Genomic DNA, 18,318 nt, shown 5'->3' with positions numbered 1-18,318 from the left:
AATTTAATTAGCACTACATTTAGGTTAGGTAATTATGATCATATTAAATTAATTAATAAAGTAATCTCTTTAGTAGCAAGTGGATGAGGAAATTTGTTGCAAAAAAATAATGTTACCTTATTTTGAGGATAATTGATTAGGACCACGAGTAATTTTTTCCAATTACACGTCACAATGATAATCCAAAGTTTCTATCACCCAATAAACATAATTATTAGATCAATCTTTAATTAAATTATTGTTTAATCCTAGTTAGTTTAATTAATTAAATTTCTTAAGAGCATATGCATATGCATGCATATGTCCAAGAGCATGCAAAGACTTTAAGTATGCTTTTGTTTTCATCAAGGTTGATTAGCTTGATATAATTAAAGATACATAATTATAATTATAATGATAGTGGATGTTTTTAGAACCGGATACCATGAAATTGATTGGCATCCAATATTAATTTAAACACATCAAATTATTATCTGATTAATAGATTATTAATAAGTCAATGAAATCATAGTATCATGCTAAAGTAAGGTTAGTTGAAGACCACTTGAAATATTGGATATTGCTAAAATAGAATGGAAGGGATAGAACTAGAAGAGTTAAATTAAAACCCACAAATAATAAAGCTCGAGTGAATTTCATCCTCAAAAGCGAGTTTAAGATTCATCGCAGCTCTTAGAGGTATAAAAGTGTTTTAAATAGCTCAAAAATCCTACCCACTCTTTCATAAGAAGGTTAGATTTGCTCTAAAATGATAGCCAATAATTAGGTCTAGACACATACATTGTGGTACAAACTCGATCCGAATAATAAATGTTTACCAACCTTGATGCTATTTTTAAAAACGAAAAGAAATAAAGAAGCTATATTTTATTTTATTTTTTGTTTTGTTTCAAAAAAAAAAAAAAAGCTATTTTAGTTAAGCATACATAATTCTCGCACTTATGCTTCTTAATTTTCTTTTGATATCTCCATTTAGAGGTTAGGAAAATAATTCCAGGAAAAGTAGGAGATAATTAACAAAAATTAAAAAAATTAAAATAAATGAAAATAAAAAATAGCGTGATGAATGAGATTTGTGAAGCATAAAAGTGGTATACCAATCTAGAAATATGAAGAATATTTAAATAAAAAAATAAAAAAATAAAGTGGATTGGTGGATAACTGAATATCATAAGGGTATGTTTATGAGACTCATTAGATAGAACTAGTGAGGGCAATAGAACAAAAATTACGTATCATGTACCTCAAATTAAATATTTCAAATGACAATTCAAATTTTTTTTATTTTCTCAATCTAATTATGTAGCAAGATATGTGAAAATTGGCTGTAGAAACTAACACTGGGGTCAATTGCTGAATTGCTCTTAGAATATAAGTATAATAAGAGGAATTATGCTTAAGATAAGATCAAATGCCAAAATTTGTGGGGCTAATTTGCTATTATGATTGTATTAACTAAATGGCCTACATTGAGTAGCTTATTGGCTTTAAGCCTTTAAGGCAACATTTTGCATAAGTCTAACAAATTGGTCAAGATAAGATCAAAAACAATCTTAGTTTGACTTCATATGCTCACAAAATTGGAACAATTAAGTGAAGAGTGTAACCTAAGTGCATCTCTTATTGATTGCGATTGAAGAAATCTGACTCTTGAAAATATCGGAGTAATGATAATAGTTCTAAATTTTAAATAATCAATCAAATTAAAGAGCACAATGTAAGCCCGATATTAAATCATAAACCACCAATATATCATATGACCCCTTGCTTAAAACATTTCTAGCTCTTATAATAGTAATAGCTTGAACAATTTACTTTACTACTGTAATTCATATAAACTAGAGTATTTATTATTTACTGGTAAGGATATCAAGTTACTGCATCAGTTACTAAATCAAATAGTAAAACATTAAATTTGAAGTTATTTTTAAAGAATCAACGTCTTTCACATTGATTTTCAAAGTTCTTTATCAGTTTAATCTTTAATACTCGTACTCCGTATCAAAATGTGGCCAAGGAACAAATTTAATTAATCTTAGATTACATTGAATAGAATAACAAGAAAAGCACTAATAACATAAATTTTAACAATTCACATTGATAGAAACCAAGATTAAACGCTCTAATTACATAATACGAAGTACTAGTTATATTTTTCAAAATCATCAGAAAATCAATAATCTCGAAATTAGACCCATAACCATAATTAACATCATAACATAGGCCATAGAACAATACTGACAATGAACAGAAGTGCATTCAAAATACAAATTCCGACTACCCTCCAAAAAAAATTTAAAATTAAAAAGAAAAATAAAAGTAGATAAACATCTTAGTACTTCAAATCATCCAATCACTAATAGATCTTCGCCATCTGTACATTCTTCTTTTTCCTTTTTTTTTTTTTGCAATTTCCATTTTTACCCCGTCAACCAAATGCCTCCAAAAAAGCATCCCTCAAAATAGGAGACATTTTAGTAATTTCACCTCTTAAATTTTTTTTCCTCAAATTTTTTTTTTTTTTGAAATTTCCAAACAATATTTACACTGGAAAAAGTTGAAATTCGTCTTCATCATCATCCTATTCACAATCATGAATTACCGAAAATACCCTTACTTGATTAAATCAGAAACCCACCCAAAATCAGGCCCAGAACTCACTGAATTAACTCGGTCACAATCCAGCGAGTTCTCCTTACTCAGCTTCGCATACATCCTTGCCCTCAAATCTTTCCCTGATTCAACCCTTTCCATTGGAACTTCCTCCTCAAAACCCACTTCAAACGGGTCAAATAGCCCGAGCCCAGACCGATTCGGACCCCGAGTTGGAGTGGTCGGCCCACTTGACCCACCACAAAGCCCACTTCCCATAAACCCTCTTGGACTTCTCGGCGAAGAACACCCCATCTGAACCCCCCAAACATTCCTTGGGCCTGCGTTTGGGCTCGGGTTCGGGTTTAAGCCCATCCCAAGCTTACCCAACTGTAACCCTCTCATGGCACTAGCAAGCTCACTCACTGACGGCGACAACGGCGGCGAGTCGGGGAACGAGTCAAACACCGATGTCGGCGAATACCCGACAAAACCCTTACACGTGTCACCTCCTCCGAGTCTCCGAGGTGACGACTCAGACAAAGAAGGGAGGACACGCAACTGCTCAGGCGAGTGAGCGAAGAAGCAAACACGGCGTTTACAGTGGGGCCCATCTTTGCACGGCTGAGTCCTGTACCTTGCGGGATGAAGCCAGCACTCGAACACCCCGTGCGCGTACTCGCACGAGTCACCTTTCCGGCAACTCCCACGGCGGAACTCCGGGCACGCCGTGCCGGAGTAATGGTACTTCCGTGGGTCCCTCCGGCGAGCCTTCTCACCCGGGTGAGCGTACGGACACTCAGTCCAGTCATGTGACCTGCCACGTACGCACTTCCGTACCTTAAACTCGTACATTCGGAAGTTGTCGCAGGTAAACGAGTCAAAGGGGAGATCACTCGACTCAGTGTCCGAGTCATCAAACTCAGAAGACGGTAAATACCTCTTCAAAGCGGCAAAGTAATCGTTTGTTTGAGGGGAGAAAATGGGGGTCGTTGGATCTTCGTAAGGTGGGTCCCATTGAGGAATATCGACCGTCGGATGTTGGCGATGGATCATCATCATTTGATTTGTTTAGTGTGTTTCTCTCTCTAAAAAATGAAATCTTGTGAGTTTTTCTCTCTCTTAAGACAGACAGACAGACAAATGAAGGTGGGTTAGTGGTGAAAATATAATATGGGAAGGAAAGAGATATCCAAAACAACTGCTATAAGTAGACGTGGGAATTGAATTTAACCGTGGTTAGGTTAGGTTAGGTTAGGTTATATTTTAACTAGGGTTAGTTTAATTATGGAGAAAATCTATTGGGTTCTACTAGGGTGAGTAGGAATGTTAAATAAAATAAGGTTAAAAAAAAGATGGGTTGTCTGTCACGCTAAATTATGTCACCAACAGCCGACCTTTCATTTTCTGTGTCCTTAAGGTTGTGTTAGGTTGATGGTAACGGGTTATGGGTTTGGGTATGGGTTATGGGTTATGGGTTGGTGGGTGGGTGGGGTGACAAAAAGGGATGTTTTTTGGGTTCTTTATTTCTCACCATTGTACAGTCATTATGATGTGGACAGAGAGAGATTAAGTTATTTTTATGACGGAAAAATCTTTTGATATCGTAATTGATCGATGGAATCGAGTCAAGTTCTAAACATAGTAAAACATAGCTAGTATAAGCAAAGTAAATCGTACTATGAGATAAGTGTATATGACTATAAAGGATCACGTGGAATAAATCGAAAATGGCTTTAAATTGATACGAGAAAGCAAATGAGAAAAGAATGGTATTCTTAGGTATTATGAGTATAATATCTTTTTTCATTTTTAGATGTCTAATTTAGTAGAAAGAATCAATATTCATATAGATATATTGACAGTGATATCGGTAATCGGATTGATAGATAGATTTGTTGCACGTACCTCATTTTTATGCATATTTTCAAAGTTTGAAGTTATTTTTATTTCTATTGTTTTGACAAGTTGTACTCGTAGGCTAGCTGATTTATCTATACCGAACAAACAATGATTCAAGCTATTTTGGTAGTACTATTGAAGTATTTTTCCAAAAAAAAAAATCCAATTACCGTAGATTTAAATCCATTCAATATTATATTTCGTCCACTAATTTTTGAATATAAATTGGATGGCATATAATTTGTGATAATAATTTTCTACCGTTATTATTATGATTATTCCTTGCCATTTTGAAATATTTATTATAAGTTTATAACTAGTATGAGTACAATTTTGTATAAAGTATTATTAGGTTCTAAAATACTCCTAATAGTAATCCATCCAAAGCGGAAAATGACAGTGGGGTAATAAGTAATTTTCAATTTATTTACCATATCTTAAAAAACGTAGCATGCCACACAAAACGCAAGTTTTAAAGGGGTATGGATATTTTAGGTCCCAAAAAAAGTGAGACCCAAAAATGGTACCATAAGCAAGGTGATAAAAAGCCATGTAACCACGTGGGGTCCACCCCGTACGAAGCGCATTAATATCGAATCACCGAGAATTTTGAAAACCCCATAAACAGCCCATCTGAATGACGTTCACCTAATTCAATAGCTAACCGCCCGTCACGCTTCAGTTTCCCCTCCGCCAATAGATAATCCAAATACATGCCACTTCACTGGTTCCTTGGAGAAAAATTAAGTAATTTACCATTTTCTATCATCAAAATTACTCCGTACTACATTCATTTCGTATTATTTACGCACTATATATTTAATAGTTACAAATAATATGTGTAAGAAGTAGTATACATTTTTAATATTGATGGAAATAATAAAATCAATATAATAGTAATATAGTTTTAGCAATAATTAATAACTGCTAAATATTAAGCTAAACAAATGTGCAATACATAAAGAATAATTTATTCTAGTTCTAGTTCTTTAAAGAATTAGGGTCTGTTCACTTCATTTTAATTTTATTTCAATTCAGTTCAGCTCCAATTAGCTCACTTCATCTCAGTTTAGTAAATGTGAACAGACCCTTACATAAGTATGATATGGATAGAATTCGATTGTAAGTCTTGACCATTGAGCACTAGCAATACTAATAACCTTCAAACTACACTAGCTAAGCCTAGATCAATATTTGAGCATCACCCAAAAAGACAAGAAATATGCTTGTTTATGAAAAGTGACTGATTGAGTTTAGTGTCTTAGCTGATAAATTAAGTGGTTTGTAAAAGACAAGATCACACATATTAGTCAAGTACAGACTGGATGAATGGACGAGTGATGTACCGTTGTGGCCTTATATGTTGCTCCCGTCTCCATTTATTCTTCATACTACTAATTGAAAATTTGTGAGGAAAAAAATTCGAAGTTAGGAAGATAAATTGTGACAAGATAATGACATGTTTTGTTTACCTTATTTTTCACTAATTTTAAATATAATAAGTTTAGTTAATTACCTTTTAATGCACAATGAAGTCAAAGTACGGAGTAATTTTTTTAATCAGCTATTAGTCCGTAAAGTTCTTTCGATTTGGCTTTATGTTACAACTTTAGTTTGTTGTTAGTAGCGCTAATGAGGCATGATATGTAACAATATTTTAGAGGTATAAATGTTCACATACACTATTTTTAAGAGTTAAAACTAAAACATAAAAACAATTAGCATTAATGAGAGCAATTATGTAAATAAAAATTTTAAGGACATGATCGTCTCAATATTATTCATAAACGTGTTGTCATACTTTTAAAAAGGGGTAAATATGTAAATAAATATTTTTAGAGGTATAATAGTCTCAATAATATTTTTCCCACTAGGTTTATCCTTGGGAGGGTGTTTCCTAATTTTCCTAGGGTTTTCTCGGTCTTTTGGGGTTTCTTTCAATCTTACCCCTTCTCCCTTTTTTTTTCTATTTCATCCTTCTTTCCTTGATCTCCCTCGTGATTATTGGTAGGAGCTACCAGTAGTTCCTTGATCAGTGGTAAGCCCCAAAAATCCTTTTTTAATCGCTTATAATAATAGATCTCATCCTTACGATGATCTTGATCACTGTGTAGATGATTTCTCTTTAGCCATCAAAAGTTCTAATTTGTTGGTGGTGGTTCGTGCGGTGTTGAATTAGTTGTTAAATCAACGACTACAATTAGTTGAATTAGGTTCTATTCAATTCAAAAACTACCAAAGATCGCAAGGTGCCTTTGTAGAAGAAGGCTGCAGAGGACAACGATTCAAGAGACAAGGGTATTAATCAATGTCAATACCCACTCGCTATCGTAGTTATACAGAATTAGAATTGTTATCTGATTCAATTTTCATTGTATTAATTGTTTCTGAACTCTTTTGTAGATGTTGTATGACTTCTTATTAATAAATTGATCTTCCTCAAAAAAAATATTACTCCATCCGTCCCATAGTATAGTTCTTATTTGTGTTTTTCACGGTATTTAAGAAATAGGAGGAGAAAGTGGATAATATTCATTAATAAAATTGAAAAGCACAATCATAAACAAAGGTTAGAGAGAGAAAGTGGAATAAAGTATAAAATATGTGCAAAATTCAAGAGTAAATTAGGAAATACAATTAAGAAAGTTAAAAAATGAGGGTATAATGGTATATACATAATATCCAAAAATAAAAACCAAAACAACATTTTGATTCTCCAAAATAGAAAAACAGAAACTATATTATGAAACGAAGAGAGTGCGAGTTATTCAAATATGACGAGTTAAGCTAAAAGCCAATTATCTCAAGAGGCCGAAAAATGAAAACAAGGATTAATTACAAATGCCTGTTACCGTGTTACAGTCAAACCCAAAAAAAAAAAAAAGAAAAAAAAAAAAATCTTACTCGTATGACATAAAATTAATTTCCCTCTTAATTAAATTTATCCATCATTTTGTAGATATTTATCACGAGAGGTAATTTGACACGCGGAGAAGTAACAGTGATCACTACAAAAGTGTACGGATTAGAGATAAATCGGTGTACGTGGGAGATGATCGGACCATTTGATTAGGAAGTTTACAAAAATAGGAAAAAAAAGAGTGGTAGACAGAGGACAAGTGGCAGTTAAGTAACCGCCGGATTTCAGTGAAACTTGATGGCGGCGAACTGTAGTAACCAACTTGCATCGTCCTCGATTTTCGAGGTCGACCTAATTTTTATTTTTCTAAATTTAGGGTTTGCGCTTTTGGTGTATGGTAGTGATGAATGATTAAGTTTACTAATGTGAACTACTACTACATGACTTCTAAAGTGATTTTGATTTGGAAGAATTTCGATTGATGTCTTTTAAATCGAGCTGATCTTTGCAAAATTGCAACTCTTGCAGGCAATGTTTTGTTAACACTATAACAAATTAACAATTGTATTTTAAGTGGATAAAGACGAATGGGAACAAAATTATTAAATTAGTTTCGAGCTGAGGTCATATATATAAAGATTTTTTTTTATTTTTTAAATATAGTCTTCCCAAAAAACACACGTATGTGTTTCACATTAATAAAAGATGAGAGAGTTTGAATACAATAACACTTGTGAAGTGAACCCTTAATTTTGATAATGCGGACACATTTACACCTTCATGTTTCTTTGTTTCACATGTGATGAAAAAAATATATGCCAGCTCATTGTAATTTATTTTCTTCAATGGAATCATATTGATTAGGTTCAATTAGATATAGCTATTAAGTAAAATCAGGGCTGGTCAATGCCCTACATCTTATAAATCCAATTTAAACAAGTTCAAGTAAAGCAAAGGAACCTTTGTATAGTACTCCATAGATTTTATCTTAAGTTTAGATGGAGTCATTATTGTGAGATCTAAAATGCATATAAATTATTGGTTTAAATCATGCAAGTGTACAACTTTTAGGTAGAGAATGAATTCTTTTTCATGATCGACATCAACCCCTTTTTTTTTTCTTTTTTTTTATTTAACCCTTACAATTGACTAATGGAGTACACTATTGAAGAACATCCAAGCTTAAGCCTGTAGTTCTTAAATTGATGATGACAGATGATAGACAGGCACTAGTAACTTAGGACCCCTCCAATTTTTTGGACTAATTTGGCTGGATTTTATTAATTTTTTATGCCTCATTTAGTAGTGAGTTCCTAAATTTGGTGTAACTGGTCAGATGTAGAGTATGCCAAAGCCGGCGCTATACTATTTGGGAAAGAAACATACTTCAGAATTTATTAATGTTTATTTCATTTTTTAAAAGTTGAATCAGCTACATATAGCTAGTTTAACTTATGGGAAGTAGATTCAGTGCCTTACACGAGAGCATGTTGGACTTGAAGTGTGGGTGGAACATGTACCATTCTCATACTCATCGCTTAAATTCCACTTTGAAAGGAGGGGTGAATGAGATTTGAACTCGTGACTTTTATGTCACGTTGGCTCTTGACACTAAGTTAGAGGACCATCTCAACCAAAAACTTAAGCTGATGGTTGAGCCCAAAAATATATTTTATACTCTATCACAATTTATCGCGATAATCGATAATATAGAATTTTATGAAAATATAGTATTATAGCCCTTCCAAATACTCCTTCAATCAAACACTTAGCTTCTTTTAATTTTTAATAATTTAGAGGGTTAACTCTACAAATTCAGTCTTTATTGTTATTGGAAAATTGGCTTAAAATAATATCAACTATCAACGGTGTGTGCAAAATAATACGAACTCAACTATTTGCTAAAAGTAGTACCACCTTTTGTGTTAATGTGCAAAATAGTACGCCTGCCACCATAAAAGAATCGTGAGATATATTTTGTCTATATTTATTATTATTATTATTATTATTTTCTTTTCAAAATAAATATTATGTTGAAAATTTCCTTTACAGTACAATCCAAATTAATAATGCCCCACCCCTTTATTAGAGTTTTTTTTTTTTTTTTAATTGACAATATGTATTTACTTTTTTTTTTTCAAAATACCTATAGTAATTCTATTACCACATAATAGTAAATTTGGTAATTAAATGCATTAATATTTTGATATAATTAGTTTAAAAAATCCAAAAGTTTCCCCACATTATTATGGTTGGTCAATTTGGGAAAATTTTGGATTTTTGAAACTAATAATATCAACATAATAATGCATTTAAATACCTTATTTACTATTGCGTGATAGTGAAATTACTATAGGTATTTTGAAAAAAAATATTTAAATACATATATTGGCAATTTAAAAAATAAAATAAAAAGTCTAATAAAGGGGTAGGGTATTATTAATTTGGATTATAAAGGAAATTGTTACATAATAATATAATATGTATTTTGAAAAGAAATAGAAAATTAATTAAAAAAAAGTATTATAATAAATATAGACGGAATATTCCTCGAAATACATTTTCGGTGACCGACGTACTATTTTGCACATAAAGTACAAAAGGTGGAACCACTAATAGCAAATAGTTGAGTTCGTGTTATTTTGCACACATAGTTAATAGTTGGTATTATTTTAAGCCAATTTTCCTTTTTTTTTTTTTTTTTTGAAGAAAAGCCAATTTTCCATTGTTTTTTGGTGAAAGTTGGTTATGCTCGGCGTTTACAATTTTTTAAGACATGGGGAGAATAGGCTTTATTTCATTTTATTTATTTATTTATTTATTTTAAAAGATAGTTAATTGTAAAAATTCAATAATACTTTGTATAACAACTTTATCCTCAAGCTGCTAAGGGATTGTTTGTTACTCCCTCCTTTTTTTTTTTTTTTTTATTTGCATCACTTAAGATTGCACAAAATTTTAGAAAATTAATATAATATTGTGAGTGGTTGAATAAATTATTATAGTTAAAGTAAGATGGGGACCATGAAAGAGAAAGTATGTGAGAGAGGATAGATATTTTTATTATTTTAGTGGAGACCATGAAAGAGAGAGATGATAAAATAAGTTGAGTGGGGTTTAAAGTAAAAGTGAGAAATGATAAAATATAGTATAAATAAAGTTACTAAATATGAAAGTGATATATTTATAAAAAAACACCCATAAAAAAAAAAAAAAAAAAAAAAAAAAAAAAAAAAAAAGTGATGCAAATAAAAAAAAAAAAAAACAAAAACGGAGAAAGTACTACAGAGTACTAGTATAACTTATGTTCGTACTTATGCGTCATTTTGTAAGTTCAATTAATAAAACAAGCACAAATTACAAGCCAAATTTATTATCAAATGGCTTTAAACAATGTAATTCTTTTAGGGTTGATCGTTGTGTGTCATCATCACCTCCGATCCTTAACAACTAGCCATAGCTAGGTCAAGATAAGTCCTTAGTCACTCCACATACGAAGAACCAATCAGCAAATTTTCTATTTTAAAATACATGCAATTAATTAGTCAATTCAATCAAAATAACTGGCTCTTAAGCCTTAACAACCAGCTAATCCGATAATTAGCTAACAAGACAAAGATCTAAATTAATCATACTTGGTACCTCTATTTTGTCCCAAAAATCTCCCTCAATTAAACACCCTTATGGAACGTTTGGCAACAAGGATAAGAAGTTAGGATAAGGATAGGGAATTAATAGGTGAGAATTAATTGTTTGATAAGATTTGAGAATTAAATTGGGATAAGTAGTAAAATTACATAAGTATCCTTACTAACATTTTTCTTCTCCCCTATTCCTTCCCTTTCATTAAGGGTAAAACCGTCTTTTACATTTCAAAATTAATTCCTACACCTTATACCTGCCCCCCTTGTTACAAAAATAGAGAGATAACTCTATTTTTTATACCTATCCCTTTTAAATAAAATAGAACAATTTCCATTAAACAAACAAGGGATTATTAATCCTAATCCCTATCCCACCTACAAACAAACACCCTCTTATAGAATGAGCAATGTGAGCAACTAACTATCACGTGATATATCGGATGGAAGGATTAGAGATGGTAAGATATTATTATTACAAAGTCACGCGGATCTAAAACATATGACACGTGGTTGGTAGATAGAAAAAAAAAGGGTCCCACAAGAGTATTCCTTTGCACCATTCCGTTTCACTCGTGGCATTTGGATAACACTCTACTCAGATCTCCTTGATGTTGACCTTCTTCCTCTTCAACCTTATCCACAACATTTTACTTTTTTTTAAAAAAAAAATTTAAGAAATAAAAATAATATTTAAATAATAAATTCCTAATTTCTTGGATTTTATTTGCCATTTTTACCCGTGTAGTCATATCTATACCACGCTTTCTATTTGTTCAACTATATAGTCTATATTAGATCTTTCCACATTGTTTGGACCACTTTTGGTCTACTTCCTTTTGTCTTCTTCCTACAATTATGAACATTTTTACTTGTGAAATTAGTGTCATATTAAGTGCATTTTCATGATTTGGTTGGATTATTAATAGATCATCTAAATTACACCAACCCATAGAAAGTTTATAATTGATCCTCAATTGAGGATCATGGAGTGGAGAAATGATTTGTCCTTCAATTCCTGCATAAGTGATCTGGATTTGATGCTCACCACACCTCTCATATTATAGGAGGAGCAATCCTTGTATCTTTACCGTGTGAAAAACAAATAAAAAAATTGATCACAATTACCATATAATAAAATCTATAGTTAATTATAAATAATTCGCATATTAAATATTTATTTTCATAATTATTCTTTATGTACATTAAAGTAGTAACCTTGCATATTACATGTTCAAAACTTAAGACGTGCTCTTTTCGTCTAACATTTTTCAAATTTGTTTAGTAAGAAAGTCCAATCTAATTGAATTTTTTCTATTCGGACTATACAAGCATCCACTTATGACCAACGTATTATGTGAACTTGTTGGAATTAATTATATCATACCATAATATACTTCGTAGTAAAATTTGATATTGTCAACAAAATTTAAACTAAGGCCCTGTTCTCATTAGATTATATTCAGTTCAGTTCAGTTCAGCTCTAATAAGTTCAATTCATTTCATTTTAGTTCCTAATTTTCTTCTTTCATAAAATATTCAGTTAAATTCAGCTCTAATAAATTCAGTTCAGTTCAGTCAATGAGAACATGCCCTAAGCTAAAATTATCTTCATTAGGCCCCGTTCTCTTCACCTTAATTTTGCTGAACTGAAATTATTTTTGTTGAACTTAAATTATTTTTGCTGAACTGAAATTATTTTTATTGATTTTCTATTATAATTCTTCTTTATGAAAACTGAATTTTACTGAACTGAAATTAATTTTACTGAACTGAAATTATTTTTACTTAATATTTTTTTTTAAGGTGAAGAGAACAAGGCCTAACTAAAACTTATTTTTACTGAAAATCGATTTGTATCAATAAAAATTTACTTTTACAATACCATCGGAAAATTAAATTGCAAGACTTAAGAAGTAATACGAAGTATTAGAAATTATATAGATTAGAAATAATAAAAGCAATAATATAATCAAGCAAAGTACGTACATACGTAAGGTAGGAACCAGGGAGTTGTTAGTATTTATCCAATACGGAGTATTCAATAATAAAATAAAAGTCTCATCACATCAATGGAAAATAAAAATGGGGAAAAAAGAAACTGAAAAACACTCACACCAGTCAGCAAAATTGCGACATTGAGAGCAACCTTGTCTATTTTCCAACATAAAATCTAGGAAATTTAATTTTTCATTTTGTATTGTATTTGTAATAACGATAATAATAAAGAGTCACTTTCAAAAAATGTCCTCAGTTTTATCCGCAAAATATCAGGCTGGTCTCGTGATTGGTAAGACTTGGTCACAACTCACAACTTCATTACCCGTACAGTCGTACTATTCTAATAGTGCACTCCGTTAATGCGTAGTACGTATTCATGATTTAATGGTATTTTCGTGATATTTAATGGTGTTTGATAGGTTCCAAACTAATTGACCTAAAACTCTTTGCAAAAAGAAAAAAAAAAAAAAAAAAAAAAAAAAAACAAGAGTTTGTGACATATACATGTTTAATCTATTGTTTGGTTGATATGAAAAATGAATATTTACATCGATTGAAAATAGTTTAGATTGTTTATATTATTTGACGCGGATTTATGTTGCTCAAATATGTGACTTGTAAAGGTTCGATCTGATCTCCTCGTTAAGTTGAAAGCAAGAAGATTTGGTACGAGTACGTAGTACTTTGTTTGATTTGGTCCAATTTATATGAAAAATGGATAAGCAATATAATACGAAGTATACAATATGTAATGGATGCAAAACCCCTAAAGTGATCATGATTTACATACAATTATATGCATCATACGTACATTAATATTATTAACATTTTAGCCCTCAATTAGAGACTAATTCTATTCATGCATAGTGTTTAATTGGGCCTTTGCATATAGTACAAGTATATAAAAAAGATGGATGGAGTGTTGGATGAGTCTTTTTGCATCAAAAGTTGATACATTACTTAAGAAGCATATTACTATATTAGTGACATAAAGCTACGGAGAAGTAAACATAATGTAGGTTTATTCCTTTTAATTAATGAACCACTTATCTTTGGAAAATGATATAAGTAATACATTAGATACATTATTAGAGGCTTTATTCTATCTAGAGCCGCTAATAATGAGTTAAAAAAGAAAATATTAAGGAACTATTAAACTTAGTTAGACAATAATTTTATCATTCATTTCTAAATTAGCAACTAAATTAATAAATGTACTTATAGATGCATAAATATAAGCAATCATAAGGCCTATATGTATTCTTACCCTTTAAATTTTATTTTGTAGGTTTTATACTTTTATTTAATACGAGTTTAGTGTTTTTATGATTAAGACAAATTTGGTGGTAAGAGTTAAGGCCCTGTTCTCATCAGATTATTTTCAGTTTAGTTCAGTTCTAATAAGTTCAATTCAGTTTAATTTAGCTCCTAATTTTTTTTTTCTCATAAAATATTAATTTTAGTTCAGTTCATCTCTAATAAGTTCAATTCAATTCACTTCAACTCATTTCAATCAATGAGAACAGACCCTAAGTATGCTAACAACAACACTCACTACAATCACTTTCACTAGCAACAATAGATGGACGGGGAAGGAGGATCAGGATAATGATGAGGAGGATAATAGCATTTTTTCCACTACTTTCACCCACCTCTCTCCATCCATTTCTGAAAAAGTTATAGTATTGTTTTTGTAGGATTTTACTAAAAATGTACTCTTATCTTTCCAAAATCCAAACTACATAAAATGTCCATTAGAGTGTATTGAAATTTACTTCCAAAGATATGTGCATCAAAAGATAACCCCCCCCCCCCCCTCCACAAAAAAAAAAAAAAAAAAAAAAAAAAAAAATAACCGTGTATAAAACAAAAATGTATACATGATGAAGCTAAGAGCAAGATTAGCGCAGTCTCATCTTAAAACTTTAATCCATTGCCACATCAGCTTTTAGATTAAATTTAATTTTTTTTTTTCTAATTTATAATTATGTTAAGACTCCTTAAAACTCGATAAAATAGACTCATTTTTGTACATATAAATTAAATTATTAAAGTTTTTTAAAAATAAAAAAAAAAATTAATTGAGTGTTAAATTGAGTCTGAAGTTGAGTCTTAAATTTTCAAGACTCAAATTCAGATTTTATTAAGACCAAACTTCATAAATGCTTAAAAATAATAAAGTCTTGTCTTAAGACCGCAAAATTAGAAAATGATGATATCATCTAGAATCTTAAGATTTAGGGCTAATCTTGCTCTAAGTTATACTCCGTAATTAATTGTGAGTTGATGCATATTTCAATCCATAAATCTATTTTCAAAGAATTCTTTTTTTTTGTTTTTATTTTTATTTTTTATTTTTAATTTGGACATCCGCATATTATTAACTAGATTAGCTCCCGTGTGATGCATGAATATAACAAAAAGAATTTATAACTGTGCACATTTTCAAGTCATATTGTCATTCAAAATACATAAAATCTTGGTATATATAGGGTTATATTTAGTGAACAAAAAAAAAAATTCGTATCTACGACAAAATTTAGTGAACTTTGTAATTAGACGGAGTAATCAAATATGTATAGGGTTAATATTTGCTTTTTTAAAAATTAGCTATGTACCTTAAGATAATGTACTATATTTTAGTATAGTAATGATAATTGGAAGAGAAAAAAAATAGTTTAGGCGGGAAAAAATTGAAGGAGAAGATGACACATGTACAATTTGAGAAAAAAAGGTTGATGTCAGCGTTATTATTTTTAGTATAAATAGTAAACTGGATAATTTATAAATAAACAATACGAGTATGATTCAAGAGAAAATGTTCTAAACATGTATTCAGCAAATTTAGTACTTGTATTAAGATATTTAATACATACACCATATTGTGATAAAGAGAGTACTATGTAAATAAAAGATCCTTTTTAAGTAAATTATGGCTCCTTTCACTTGACCTTATTTTTGCTGAACTTAAAATTATTTTCACTGAACTGAAATTATTTTTGTTGAACTTAAAATTAATTTTACTAAACTTAAATTAATTTTATTGAACTGAAATTTTTTTTATTTTTTTTTATTTTTTTTACTGATTTACTATTATATTTCTTCTTTAAAACTACTAATTTTTACTGAATTGAAATTATTTTATTTTTACTAAACTAAAATTATTTTTACTGAATATTATTTTTTAAAAGTGAAGTGAACAGAGCTATGTTGTAGATAATATAATTAAAAAAAAAACAAATTAAAATAGAATATTATTGCATGTGATTAAATTGCTATAAGGAACTTTATTTGGCTAGCACTAATTTTTCACCCTAATTTTGAATTTTGCGTGTTTATGTGAAGGATTGATGGATATCTTAAAATGGTAATGCCTAGTGGATATACTACTCAACTTCCAACTAAACATAAGTTCATTCTTATCAACATAGCACTAATTAATTTAGGTCAACTAATGCAAAGTACGATGAATTACTAGCCTTTTTAATTACTCGTGGTATTTACCATCACACTCCATGTATTGCCCTATTTTTTTGCGCAAGTAATTTTGAGTAAAGAACGATGAAGTAAGCAATTATCTCATCGAATTCTCTAAGTTCAATTACAACTTTCCCTGAGAAAACACGTTTCTAATTAATCAATACGACAGTATTGTACAATTCAAAGTAATTTAATGAATTATAGCCCAATTAGTTGTTAGTTGATTAATATACCTGATTGTATTAACTGGTTTGAATAGCTAATTATATATTTATATTAGTTGATTTGATTAACTGGTTGTGTAAAAGTGTTTGGTAAATAGATATTTATTGTTAACTGTTTCATATATTTAATATCTAAGTTTAAAAAACTCTCTTAATAAGTTACTTACCAAACATTTAAATTAGCTTTTTAAATTGGTGAAACCTCTAATTAATAGTGCTTAATAAGCTAAAGATTAAAGCTTTTCAAAAAGCTCTCAAAGTGCCACTTCGTATTAGGGAGTTTTATTTTTTGCTCCAATTCTATTTTTTGCGCTATTAATTTGTCCTACTTTACCTAATGTTTGTGATTAATACATAAGACAAAATATAGTCTTATCATCTTGTGGGTATTTGTTAGAATCGTCACAATAAATAAATTATTAATTTTCAATTATTAGAATTTATAGTTATTGATAATTAAAGATATTATTAATCAAATATTAACGTTGACATACGTGCCCAAGAGCAACAGAGGGAGTATATGGCAATGACATAGAAGTAACGTATAGTCTATACTCTATAGTATAAATGTCGTATAAAAAATCTTCTTCGAAAAAAAGACTAAAGGTTCCAAGAACAATTTAATGCACCTTAAAAGCATACTCTATTTTGAGTTACAAAACAAACATAATTACTGAAAATGCTTGGTGATATTAAAAGAGTCCAATTTTCGTGCTTTAGAAGAAATACACATGCAAATGCATACTTCCTCAACTACCACTGTCATCACCTTAAGGATGAGGATAATATTAAAACACAGTGATCACATGATCTTTGGCTACTTTTGGTCAAAAGATTATTGCAAGTACATAAAGTAAATTACACTATTACATTTTACCAACTTTGGATAATATCAACTTATTTAACATATGATTCTTTTACTAGTTTTAAATTGTACGAGTAATAGTCAAGCTCAAGGTTTCAGGACAAAGTAATCAGTAGTTATTCGTTCTCCAAGTTGTCTACTTTGCTTCCCCATGTAACACATACTTAACTTAACCCTAAAGATTTGATTGTTAAACCAGTAGGAGTAATCCATGCATATCCATTTTCATGATCGTGTCACATTTGCGTTGATGCCATGTTAATGGACTAACATAACAAAAAACTTAAAATAATGATTGAAGTCCAAGTTTGTATATTCTATCAGTTATGTATAAATTGTTCCGATATCTGATCTAATTAAATATATAGATCGATTGAACCTAAATATATATTCACATTATTTAATTGAATTTAATAAATAAAGTGGCATGGCGTATGGAATGACATCCAAGGGGCACCATGCATCTTTTAAATCTCCACATGTTGAATGACTCGGCTTTATTTACCATACCCAAATGCCAAAAGTTATTTTAGGTACTCTTAATTACTGTATCCAAAAGTCTAATAAAACAATAATATAATACAAGTATATAAAAGCATAGCATTTACTTCGTAACATTGTGCTTTTTGGATGGTAATAATATAGAGTAGGCAATTATAGTTGCTAAACCGTTCCCCATGATCGAATTTCCAGTGGATTAACTTTGATCCAGTCATATTCTAGTAATAATTGTATGTTATATGTTGGAGAAAT

General features: G+C 30.2%; 1 protein-coding gene across 1 annotated transcript; it reads right to left on the bottom strand.

Moving 5' to 3' along the window:
• Positions 1–2,070: 2,070 nt before the first annotated feature.
• On the bottom strand, positions 2,071–3,774 carry LOC145591427 (zinc finger CCCH domain-containing protein 23-like). Its single transcript, XM_081647871.1, has one exon. It carries the CDS (start codon positions 3,652–3,654, stop codon positions 2,614–2,616), a length of 1,041 nt encoding a protein of 346 aa, XP_081503997.1. The 5' UTR covers positions 3,655–3,774; the 3' UTR covers positions 2,071–2,613.
• Positions 3,775–18,318: the final 14,544 nt, after the last annotated feature.

Source organism: Chenopodium album, chromosome 18 (assembly GCF_948465745.1).
Source record: "Chenopodium album chromosome 18, dcCheAlbu1.1, whole genome shotgun sequence".
NCBI classification, from domain to species: Eukaryota; Viridiplantae; Streptophyta; class Magnoliopsida; order Caryophyllales; family Amaranthaceae; genus Chenopodium; species Chenopodium album.
Note: the sequence above shows the minus strand (reverse complement) of the source record. Positions and strands in the feature narration are given on the sequence as shown.